General features: G+C 42.3%; 1 protein-coding gene across 3 annotated transcripts in view; it reads right to left on the bottom strand.

The window, feature by feature from the left end:
- Nucleotides 1-823: 823 nt before the first annotated feature.
- CRADD (CARD and death domain containing adaptor protein) overlaps nucleotides 824-13,317 on the bottom strand; it is a 199,332-nt gene continuing 186,838 nt past the window's right edge. For all 3 annotated transcript variants that reach the window (XM_019661267.1, XM_019661266.1, XM_019661268.1), the window contains one exon: nucleotides 824-2,875. In XM_019661267.1, coding sequence (XP_019516812.1) covers nucleotides 2,574-2,875 — 302 coding nt within the window. In that variant the 3' untranslated portion in view covers nucleotides 824-2,573. The remainder of the gene's footprint in view (nucleotides 2,876-13,317) is intronic.

Below are 13,317 nucleotides of genomic sequence, written 5' to 3' on the forward strand. Positions count from 1 at the left end.
AGGCTTCTTCAATGAGCGTTTATGTTTGGAAGATGGGAGCAGGGGTAATTCTCTTTTTTTTTTTCTTCTTACTCATTGGTATTTTTTCAAACTCCTATAATAAACATGTACTATTTTTTACCGAGAAAATTTAATGAAAGTTATAGTTTTTAAAGTTTGGAAGCATGCTCATGCACACGCCTATGTATACACACATAAACACATACACCCCGAACCAAAGCGGAGCAAGACTTTTCTTAAATCATTTTTTTTTTTTTTTGGTCAGTGCTCGGCCATGTCACTGCATTAGTTCAGAATTTTATTGGGGGTAGGCAGTCCCTGGAATTGTAAACTCTTCTTCCTTGTGAAAACACATAGACTCCTTGCAGGCACAATACCCACCTGATTCTCTGGGAGGCAGGCAGATGTCACATAGCATTACTGTCTGCAGCCGAAGGTAGAAACGAGGCAGTGCTCTGCACGCTCTGTTCTTCCATTCTGCAAATCTTCCACAAGAATGTGAGCAGGTGCAGCTGCCACATGGCCATGGAGACAACCCGCTCATTAATGGTACCAAGTCAGAGCTCTCTAATGGTCCTGGCAGCCCATCATGGGCAAGTTCATCATGAATTTTCTTCACTGCTGACAGAGCATAGAAGTGTCTTTGTGCATGACCGAGTCCTTAAAAATGGCAAGAAGATGACCTAGCGAATCATCAGACCCACTTCTAAAATGCCAGTCCGTTGCAGCAGAGCCCAGCTGTACTCACTCATCCATAAATGGGGTGAGAACAAAAGCCAAAGCAATGCCTGGGGGGATGAATAGCAAAGTAACAAGTCCAAGGTTCAAAATGAGCAGCGGTTTATTAAAGATGTCGTAGAAGTACAGTCTACCACCAAACGCAGTGATGGGGCCAAAGTATGAGAATTTTACAAGATAATGAATGAATGGCTGGGCTACAAAATAGAAAATTGAGCTGATGAAGCCAGTCGGCCATCCTTCTGAACAGTTTGTTGAACTGTAAAATAACTAATCTTTTCTAGTAAAGGGAATATGGTTACCAGACATCTAAAAGGATGTCATCAACACACCACTGTCATCTTTTTGAGCACCTCTTCAGTTCAACTCTACCACTCTACACACTTGACATAGGAATAGAGAGAGGTAAAAAGTAGATTTTTTTTCCCCCTTTGAAAAATCCTGAGTTAAGTCAGAACTACGAAATAGATTCTATAATTATTCAGAAGGCCAAATCACCTGTCCCTTTCTTGATTGGACCCATTGTGGAGTTAATAAAATCACACCACATTTTAAAGCTCAGCAAGAAGCCCGGTGCTAGCACTTTCTCCTGCGGTGCCCTCAGCTTTAGCCTGTAGCTGCATCCAGGTTCAGCCTAGCCACATCAGCAACTTAACAGCTACCACTTCCAGAGAGGTGACTCTCGGCCAGGTACTAGATGAGCCCTTGGTAGACATTATTCCTTTTATCATCACAAAAATCTTGGAGGTGGGGACAATCATTTGCTCAGTCTACAAATGAGGAAACTGAGAGGCTTAGTGAAGTAACTCCCCCAAGGCAATGCTGCTAGCAGGAGGAGAGCAAGACTCAGGCTTCTTCAAATAGCATTTAAGACAAAGGAGGAGACATAGCTTGGAGAGGTTGGAGAGGGCACACAGGTGCAGTGCTTCAAAGCACATATTCTAGCTCATTCCGCCTGGCAAGTCACTTAATCTCGCTACAGAAGGAGGTTCACCTCCCTTGCCCAACTACTTCATAAAATTTTGTGAGGTCCAAATGAGATCACATATATGAAAAGCCTCGAAAAGAGTAAAGCATTTGACAAATATCATGTATTATTAATAAAAGAACAGAAGACCAAATCGTACTCCTTAAGAGCATAACATTTCAATTATCAGGGCTTCAATGGAAAGGCCACGCCTCCTTTTGTCCCCCAGACTAAATCCTTTAAGTAAACGCACAGGATTCTTGGGCAATCATTAACAGATGAAGAAGGGCTCAGGTATACATGCTGGTACTTGACCTGGTCTTTGCAGGGAGCTTTGGTGTCTTAAATTTAACGCAGACACCCTGCCTGAGCTATTTATCTTGACGGAAGAAAGTAACCATTTTCCGGTTGCTATCAATTCCGTTCCCAACAAACAGCTACTGTAATTTTACACCTTTAATCTATGCAATATGAGAATGAGAAAAAACACCAAACAATACTTCCTTATGAAAGGGCCACATTATATATAGCAATTCACTTTTTATTATCGTCATCATTAATACCAAAGTCCACAGTTCAGTAAAAGTGGGTGCTTTATTTACAGGACACCTGCACGTAATATGATAACACAGCGTTGTTTTTTTAGCCGCTATGATTTACCAACCTATTAAAAGGCAAGCACACAATTAAAACCTTTAATTAAGGTTTAAAATTAAAAGGCAAGCACACAATTAAAACAAGGCAATCTACTAGCAATTAAAAACGACGAATTGTCAAGCCAGTGTGGGAGAGCTGAGTAACCTGGCCTCAGGTAATCTCAGGGCACATGCGGCTTGGGGTGCACCCCAGCGGGTGGATGGAGGCGCCATCATTCCAGCATGTGTTGGAGCACTGCCGGGTCGGCCTCCACTGCCCGCAGGCCCCTGTGCAAGCTCTGGAAGGTGGCTTCCTTGCCGTAGCGCTGCCTCCAGCGGATGAAGGCCTCCACCATCTGTGACTGCACGTTGTGGGGGTGGTTGGCCTTACAGCGGTAGATATCCGTCTGGGACAGCCCCAGAGACAGCACCACGGGCTCCCACTCAGGGCCCAGCCTCTGGGCCAGCTGGTTAATCTGCCGGTCCGACGGGGAACTGCTGAGGATGTGCGGAGGGATTCCAGCTATCCTATTGTCTGTGAAGAAGAAAGACACCAAGGTTTTGAAAAGAGCAAGCAAACACTTCTCAGGTGGGGACAGAAAAAAACCCCGCAGGGAGGACGACATACACTTCAACGTCAGGGGCCAACTTTTCCTAGTCTTCTTGGGGGCTGATCAGTACCAAGCCATATGTAGGGACTTAAGAAATACCATTCAGCAGCTATGAAAATGTTTATTATACAAAATTTGAAAACAAGAAAATAAAATCAACTAGAAATCCCATCAGAGAAACTCAACTAATAATAATTTGATCTATTTCAGTCTTTTATATATAAAACATACATTTAGGATTACATTGCATATACTGCTTTGTAATGTGCTTTTTCATTTCCATCTCTTTCACCAGAGGCCAAGCAGGGGGTTCTGGAGGAATCTGAGAATGTCTGCATGGACCCCTTCCCTCTGGTGCTGGACTGTGGTGCAGGGATGACACTCTCTCCCGCAGCAATGGCTAATGCTGGAGGGTAACATGCTAAACCGAACAGCTACTCTTTCCTGATGAACTTGAATATCACCAAGCGAAGTGGTTGTGTCTAATAGAAGCAAGAGCCAAGAGGCCCACTGAGAAAAAATGAAACTGAGAGGCCATGAGGCAGCAGGTGGAGAGTCACTATCCTGGCAGAGCTCAGAGCTGGAGAGAAAGCACAGGCCGCGTTGAGGCAGTGAGAGAACCAGACCTTGCAGAACTAAACTGGATTCCAGTCTCCTGGAGGTCAGGCTGCTGAGGGAGTCTGACCTTGAGTGAGTGACTATATGTGTTCCCAGCATATCCAATGAGAAGGGCCAGCAGTTACACAGAAGGCCTTCCAGAGGAAGGGTGTTTAACACTGAGCCCTGAACATGGGAAGCACCCCAGGGAAGGAAAGGAAAGGAGTGGACCCTGTGCAGAAAGAACTGCATGTGCAAAGGCCCTGCGGCAGAAGAACATGGCACATTCAAGAAAGTGAAAGAAATTCACTGTAGCAAAGAGCAGAGCTTGAGAAGGACTCCAAAAGTCCTAAATTATGGAGCTGGTTACTGGGTAGGACAGGACTATTCCTGGTTCAGACATCGGTATGATAGCACACTGTGCTACACTTCCTGTCACCAGCATCACAGGAATTCGAGTCGAGCCCACTTCACACTCACCAGCTCACTGTTCTGATTTGTGAATTCAATAAGAAGGCAAAAGGCATCCTATTAGAGGAGCTGATATTTTCCATTGCACGTGCCCTTGGCCTCTAAGCAGCTGCTAATGTCTTAGGCATGAGTTACAAAGTTATTGTCAAAAACTCTTTCTGGTGTTTGTGAAGATTGTCATTTTTAAAAAATGACTAAGAAGCACTTAAGATGATGATACGACTGACCAATATTTTGACAAATATTTTATATTAACAGTAATGGTTTTACGGATTTTTTAAAAATATGGGCTCATTAAAAAAATTCAAACAACACAAAAATGTACAAAGAAGAAAACAAATCATCCAATATCCCACCATTGTGTTTTCGGTTGGGGAACATCATTTTGGATACGTCTTTACACACATGTACTTTTGGAAGAATAATATAACAGCTTTCTTCTTAAGAGTTATTTAATTTTGTTTGACTATAACAGAAAAAAAATAAGAAGTCAAACTAAATGGCTTTCTGACCTGCAGTTAAATACTTAAAACACACATGTGCACACACACACACACATGAAAGATTTAACACTGAGAAAAAAATTATGAAAATTTAAGAGGTAAACTGCATGTTTTTATATTAATACTCTACAATGAACACTTTATATTTCCCTCCATTTCCTCACACCTCCTGACTTTTGTCATTTATATCATTTTTATTTTGCCAGGTGCATAACAGTTATATACTTCTGTAACAATAATCCCCCCAGCTGTTTAGTCTTCAAGCTATATTAGAATGATTTGAATGTTCACCAGTGTTTTTTGTTGTTGTTACTGTTTTTTTTTTTTAAGATTTTTTTATTGGGGAATTGGGGGATGGGAACAGCGCTGGGGATGTGGGGGAAGGGGAACAGACAAGTTGCTATCCTTTTTTTCTTCAGTCTAGTTGTGGAGGACGTTGCTTCACTGGCCCAAGTTGGCACCATCATTGTGCTCTTCCCGGGCGAGGCAGATCAGTCACCGGCTTCTGGACGGCCGCTCACTGGCTGCTGGCCACTCACGCTGGCTGCTGGCTACACACGGTAGCCCATGGCAACCCACTGCAGCAGGGGCTGCAGCCTACATTGACGCCGGCGACTCATGGCAGCCCAGCTCCAGGTCGAGCTGTTGTTCAGCATCTTAGCTGTGGAGGGCAGTGTCACTGGCCCTCATATGTGGGATCCGAACCAGTACCCTCTGGCGTCCCAAGCCAGTTCTTAACCAACGCGCCACTCGGCCGGCCCATTACTGTTTTTTTAACCGTAGCATTTCCACTCCTGAGTCTGTTATTCTGAGTTTTGGGGTCAATTTCATCATAGGGTGGTTTTTCTCAAGAAATGTGCATGGTAACTATTTTCCTTGAGTTCTTTCAGATCAAGACTGCTTATTGCCTTCACTGCTGAATAATAACTTAATATTTATATAAACAATTTCATATTATATAATTTTAATATTATATTTTTAAATTATGAATATAATTTTATATTATTTAAATACATTTACTCCTCTTACAAGTTTGTAGACCTTGCTCATATTTCATGGGAGAGAATGTTGGTGTGGAGAATTCTGATACCAACTTGACCTTCCCCTTTTTCCATAACGTGCTTTTTCTGCCTGGCGTTTACAGTACTAACGTTTTAGACCTTGGTATAGCTTGGTCATTTTCTATTTGCTTTTCCAGCACATTGCATGACTTTCTGACCAAAGATTTAGTTCTTCCTTCCTTTCAGAAAAATCTTCTTGTGTTATATCTTTGTGTTGTTTTCCTACTTCATATGCTATATGGTTTTGCCCATCCTCCGCGGCAATCATTTTCTCTCTCACTGCTTTAACTCCCTGTGATAATCTCATGCCTTTCCCCATGCCAGGCATTTGACTTTCGGTTATGTCTGTTCTGCCTTTTTGGGGTTTTGTTTTGTTTTTCTGGTTCAAATCCTGTATTGTGTTTTTCTTCCAATTTCTTTCTTGGCTCTTCACTCTATCTTTTAAAAATCCCATTCCACCTCACACCCATTAGGATGGCTGCTATTAAAAAAAAAGAAAAGAGGGCCGGCTGAGTGGCTCAGTTGGTTAAGAGCTCGCTCAAGAGTTTGAGCTCTGAGCAACAGCGGTTCAAGTCAGCCTGAGCAGCCGTGAGCTGCCAACAGGTGGCGGGATGGCTCAGCTAAAAAAAAAAAAGAAAAAAAAAAGAAAAGAAAAGAAAGAAATGTCTAACTCATTGAAACGGAGAGTATTGGGTTGTCGGGAAAGTCATGACACATGTTTGTGACAGATGGCACTAGTTCATTTTTGGAAGTACTATTTGGAAGTTATTATTATGTCATTTGACAGCTGACAGCTCTAGCTTCATTCTAAAAAAAACAGCAATTTGGTTGAGTTTTGGAGATTTTACAAGTTGAAGATGGAAGACCAAACTATGCATTTTTGCCATATTTTACTGTTTTACTTCCATAAAGGGAAGAACACATGTCAAGCTTGTGATAAGTTGCATAAAGTTTACGGTGACAATGCTCTACAAGAACGTCAGTGCCAACAATGGTTCCCAAAATTCCGTGCTTTTTTTTTTTTTTATCTCAATGATGCTCCTCGGTCAGGGAGGCCCACCATGGTTGATGATGACAAAATAAAGGCACTGATTGAGTCAAACCCATGTTACACAACACAAAAGATTGCAGAAACATTGAGCATCCATCATTCAAGCATTCACGACCACCTGAAGAAGCTGGGATACATATAGCAAGCTTGATATTTGGGTTCTGCATTAACTCAAAGAAGTTCATTTGACAGTGCATATAAACATCTGCTATATGCTCATTAAACGTGAGGAAAACGATCCTTTTTTGAAGCGACTGATAACTGGTGATGAGAAGTGGATTGTTCACAACAACATGGTGTGCAAACAGTCTTGGTCCCGACATGATGATTCGCTGCAAACGACATCGAAAGCAAACATTCATCAGAGGAAGAGTGTGCTCTCAGTGTGGTGGGATTTTAATGGTGTTGTGTTTTTCGAGCACCTACCAAGGAACCAAACAATCAATTAGAATATGTACTATCAGCAATTGAACAGTTTGAATGAATTCATCATCCAGAAATGTCCAGAGCTTGTTAATTATAAATGAGTTGTGTTCCATCACGACAACACGAGACCACACAGAAGTTTGATCACCCATCAAAAATTAGTGGAGTTTGGATGGGATGTGTTGCCACACCCACCATACTCGCCTGACCTTGTGCCATCAGACTTCCACTTGTTTCGCTCTCTTAAAAACTCCTTGTGTGGTATAACATTCAATTCAGATGAGGCTATAAATCAGCACCTTGTTCAGTTTTTCGCAAATAAGACAGGTCTTTTTATGAACGAGGAACTATGAAGCTCACTGAAAGATGGAAAAAGGTTATCAAACAAAACGGGCATATATCGTTGACTGATCTTTGTTCTTTATATAAACAAATGACCTTTGAAAAACATAGACAAAATACGTCATGACTTTTCCGACACCCCAATAGAATGGTGGTTGCCAGGGGCTAGGGGTGAAGGGAGGAAAGGGGGGAGGTAGGTAAAAGAGTATAAACTTCCACTTGTAAAATTAATAAGGTCTTCCCAGATAAGGAAAAGCTAAAGGAGTTCATCACCACCAAATAGGTATTACAAGAAATGTTAAAGGGACTTCTTTAAGAAAAATAAAAAAATAAAAAATATGAATAAAATGGCAATAACTACATACATATCAATAATTACTTTAAATATAAATGGATTAAATGCTCCAATCAGAAGACATAGGGTGACTGAATGGATAAGAAAACAAGACCCTTACATACTTGTATGCTGCCTACAAAAGACTTACTTCAAGTTGAAAGACACACACAGACTGAAAGTAAAGGGATGGAAAAACAAATTTCAGGCAAACTGGAAACAAACAAACAAACAAAAAAGCTGGGGTAGCAATACTTATATCAGACAAAATAGATTTTAAAACAAAGGTTATATAACAAAAGATAAAGAGGGACCCAGTAATCCGACTTCTGGAAGTTTATTCAAAGAAACCCAAAACACTAATTAGAAAAGACATACGCACCCCTATGTTCATTGCAGCATTATTTGCAATAGCCAAGATATGGAAGAACCAAAGTGTCCATTGTTAGACCAATGGATAAAGAAGAAGTGGTACAGTGATACAATGAAATATTATTCAGCCATTAAAAAGAATGAAGTCTTGCCATTTGCAACAACATGGACGGATCTAGAGGATATTAAGCTAACTGAAATAAGTGAGACAGAGAAAGACAAGTACCATATGATCTCACTTATATGTGAAATCTAAAGAACAGAATAAACAAATAAAACAGAAACAAACTCATAGATACAGAGAACATTTTTTGGTTGCCAGATGGGATATGGGTTGGGGAATGATAAAAAACGGGATGGGGGCCGGCCAAGTGGCGCGTAGGTTAAGAGCTGGCTTGGGACGCCAGAGGGCCCTGGTTCGGATCCCACATATGAGGGCCAGTGACACTGCCCTCTACAGCTAAGATGCTGAACAACAGCTCAACCTGGAGCTGGGCTGCCATGAGTCGCTGATGATGGCGTAGGCTGCAGCCCCTATGGCAGTGGGTTGCCATGGGCTACCTTGTGTCGCCAGCAGCCAGCGTGAGTGGCCCTCAAGCTGCTGTGAGTGGTTGTCCAGAAGCCAGCGACTGACTGATCTGCCTTGCCCGGGAAGAGCGCAATGATGGTGCCAACTTGGGCCAGTGAAGCAACGTCCTCCACAACTAGACTAAAGAACAAAAGAACAACAACTTGTCTGTTCCCCTTCCCCCAATTCCCCAGTGCTGTTGCCATCCCCCAATTCCCCAATAAAAATCTTTAAAAAAAGGCAAATTTTATGCTATGTATATTTTATCACAATTAAAAATAAAAATTTTAAAAGAATCTCATTGTTTTTTCATCATTACATTGAGTTTTTATTCCTACTGAATCGATGCTGACCTCTTTTATAGCATGAAATGCTTGTGAAGTTGAGTTTTCTTGGATGGCTTTTCTGTCAGACCAGGTGGGTTATATGTTTGTTTTTTGCAGGCCATGTTCCTTTCATTCCTCTGCTGTAGCATTTTCACATCGCTATCATGATACTTATCTTCATCTTGCACATACGTACGTGAGTATCTGTCCAAAACTTCTTTTGCTCTCTTATAGTAAGTTGATGTATCTTTGACACTCTGCTCACTTTATAGGGCTACCTGAGCTACCATTTGATGTTGGCTGTTGCTGTCTGTGCAGCGTCTGCCACTGCGATGAGGTAGAGCTCACTAGGCCTGCCTCTGCTGGGGGTCCTACACTCCGCCCTCTCTTTGGAAGCTAACTGAGTATCTTATATCAGATCCCACTCTGCCCAGCCAGGGTGCACTGACTCCCGTGGTCTCTCTCCTGTAACTCAGCATGGAGCCTGGGAGACGGCCTCCTCTGGGTGGCCTTCCTGCCTCTGCCGAGTGTGATTCCTGACATCTATGGAGGCTGTCTACTCGCCTCCTCAGCCAGCTTCTTTCCAAACTTATCTGTATTAGCAGGAATCATCGGGGTTGTGTCCCCTCACCTTCCCTTCCCAGTACTGCTTCTGAGCGGCCAGGGTGGGGTGTTTTCTTCATTGCCTGCCGCTTTTCAAAGCACATGGCCTAAAGCTGTGATCGATTTTTTTGTTTGTTTGGTTGCTGCTGATGAATGTTTTTATTTTCATTGCTTTTTGTTTCCGGCATTGGTGTTGGGGAGGGAGGCTCTGTGATTGTGCTGTGCTATGTCATCATTCTGACTACGGGCCAACTATTAGTGCAGCATATGCTTTGAGCCAATGAGCTGGAGGTGAGAATAGTATTTGCTCTCATCCTCCACACTGTTGGGGTCACATATGCTTGTGAATCCTTCTGCATAACTGGGAGATGGCCAGTAGTCCGTGGACGCAGGCTGGAGCAAAGATCAGGGGCACACAAGCAAGAGTACATCAGGCCCTTCCAAGGAGGTTTATACACAGAAAGAGACAGTAGTGATGCAGTCTCACCTCTACCTGGAAAAGTATCCTCACCAGGCCCTTCTAGCTTGTGAAGCCTGCTGAATATGAGGTTACTCAATAAAGAGAGTCCTCAGGCTTTAGTGTCAACTCCCAAGGACATGCTACATAAAAGCAGGTCAAGCTATAAATTAATCTACTGTGAGCGTCTGGCCACTGTTTCTCTAAGCCTGTCAGGTGGCTCATGGGGGAAACATTCTGTACTAGAATAGTCATGTATCTATTTTAATACAATTAGAAAAGTATAAATAGCATTTCGCACTCATTATTGCAAGGATTAAGATAAGTAAAGAAAAACTAAATAAAAAAAAAGACTGAGCAAAAAGTAAAAAAGAAAAGTCAATTTTAAAATAAAAAGCAAATTTAAATAAAAGCATTTAAGGTAGTGGTACAGGTGGTAAAAGACTTGGCAAAAATTGTACAAGTAGAAACCAAATGACTGAAGTTTGGGAAGTCCAGTGTTTCTCGGCAGTGCACCATTGGCATTTCGGGCAGGACACTCCACTGTGCGGGGCTGTCCCCAGTGCATAGCAGGGTCGTTAGCATCACGGACATGCACCTACTAAATGCTCGTACCATCCTCCAGCCCAGCCTGAGCACACAGGCCCACATACCCCAGGGTGAGGCAGTGCTACCCCGGGTTAGGAACCACCAGATACTGTGACATAAGAATGTCCAACCTAGATTTAAAAATCCTAAGCAGGGAGTGAAATCCTTTTATACTGACAAAATGTTCTCCCTTCTACAGATCCTAAATCTTTCATGCAATCCTTTAATCACATTCTCAGTGAAGTTAAAACTCACCTGTTTCAAAAGGATCAACATTCTCTGACAAACCCATCTACCACAAAGAAGCTAAGGACCCACTGGAAGGGATGAATGCTCCCAGTCCCCGCATCCCCCGTCCTCCCCACTTACCTTCCCACCCCTTCAGCCCCCATCTTTGTGGTCATTACAGGAACAAAAGCAGCACAGCGTTTGCCCCTCCTTCTCCAACTAGCTCTCCCTCCCTCACTCACACCTATCAATGGCTGCTCTGGCCTCAAACCTAAAAAACAAAGTCTCCTTTCCAGTTCCTACTGCAATATAGAGTAAGGTCTAAAAGATTCGTACAACTTTCCTATGTCTCCTATATGACATTGTTGTCTCTCCAGCTCCTATGGGCAGAGCCTTCTACTTCGACGCCCTCCTTTGCCAACCTTTAGCTCCTTGCTGAGCACAAAATGGAACACAATGCATACTTTTCATTAACTGATTATACTTGTAAAACAAAATGTTCCTCCAAGTCGAGTTTTCCAATCTCTTCCAACAGATCTCTGTGCAGACATCGTTCCCTGGCCTATCTTGGCTGGGGGTGGTTCTCCGAGTGAAGAAGAGTCCACAGGCCCCATGTCCTGTCAGCATCCCCCCGGTACCCTGTATCCTGTGACATATAGCTACCTTAACAGTGACCTGAGAAGAGCCCTACAGGGTTCAAGAGCACAGCTCAGAGACTGAAGACCATGGAGGAAAGGGGAGGCACAGCAGACATGGAAGCAGCTGCTAGGTGTGTCAGATAAATCTGCAGTCAGGGGTCTAGGAAAATAGAAAGGCTTTTTATCTATAACTTCAGTTATTGTGTGATAAAACTGGAGATGCTGTAAGCACATATGAATTCTTTATAAGAGTGATGCTGTTGGACATGGGTAACACTTTAAAAACTATACACACTCCTTTGGAGAGCCTGGTGATATGCCAGCCTCCCCAGGTCACTGCTGCAGTGAGCCACTGTCACTGATGGAAGTGTCATATGCTTCAGGTTTGCTGAACTAAAAAAAAAGAGTTGAGCTAAGAGACTTTTGCCCTCATGAGGCCACTTTTTAGGAGTGAAAGGCTAACCCCTGCTGGAGGACATTTAAGGCTTCTGCTCAGGTCAAGTCCACTCATGTTCCATTGACTATAGCAAGACATGTGACCAAGTCCAAAACTAACAGGACAGAGAATTAAATCTTCTCACAGTGTGGCAGGAGTGAAAATGTGCTGAGCAATAATCTGTAAGCACTCACAAGTATACTAATAAATTTTTTAAATGTAGATAGGACCAGCCGAGTGGCGCATTGGTTAAGAGTTGGCTTGGGACACCAGCTCTGAGCAGCAGGGCCCTGGTTTGGGTCCCACATGAGGGCCAGTGACGCTGTGCCCTCTACAGCTCAGATGGTGAACAACAGCTCGACCTGGAGCTGGGCTGCCATGAGTTGCTGGTGACAGTGTAGGCTGCAGTGGGGCTGGCAGGCAGCGGGCGTGAGCTCTCGTGAGCTGCCGTGAGCCACCGTGAGCAGCCGTCCAGTGGCCGGCGACCGATCTGCCTCACCTGGGATGAGCGCAATGATAATACCAACATGGGCATGTGAAGCAACGTCCTCCACAACTAACTGAAGAACAAAATGACAGCAAGTTGGTGTTCCCCTTGCCCAATTCCCCAATGCTGTTCCCCTCCCCCAATTCCCCAATAAAATCTTTTTTAAAAAATGTAGATAAAGTGATACATTACTGGGAATATATAAAATGTCAAAATTGGTGCAGGAAAGAATAGAAAACTTGAACAGACCAAAGTATTAGTGACAATCAAAGCCCTCCCTTGGTAAAGAGCCCTAGGCCCAGTTGGTTTCACAGGTAAGCTCTACCAAATGTTCATGGGACATTTAATTTCCTACTTTATGTAAGATTTTTCCAGAATATAGCAAAAGAACAAAAGCTTTATAGCCCATTTTATTAGGCTTTTTATTCCAAACAAGATAAGGAGAATATATATATATATATATATATATATATATATATATATATATACACACACATACATATATATATAAATCACAGGCTCATTTCAGTTATAATTTTAGATACAAAAATCTTAAATATTAACTAATTGAGCAAAAAAAACCTATTTAAAATAATAAATGGTGAACAAGTAGAATTTATCCCAGGGTTGCAATACTTTCAACATCATAAAAATCTATCAATTAATTCAACACATCATAGCCTAAAGACAAAAGTCATTATCTTAATAGATGCAAAGAAAGCATTTGATAAAATTTGACACCAATTTATGATTTTTTTAAAAAAGATTTCTTTAAAAATTAGGAGTATGGAGAACTTTTTAAACTTGGCAAAGATTATAAAAGCCTTCAACAAGCATTAACAATAGATAACTTTAAAATGTATTCCCTTTAAGAATCA

The sequence above is a fragment of the Hipposideros armiger genome, unplaced genomic scaffold (assembly GCF_001890085.2).
Source record: "Hipposideros armiger isolate ML-2016 unplaced genomic scaffold, ASM189008v1 scaffold_342, whole genome shotgun sequence".
NCBI lineage: Eukaryota > Metazoa > Chordata > Mammalia > Chiroptera > Hipposideridae > Hipposideros > Hipposideros armiger.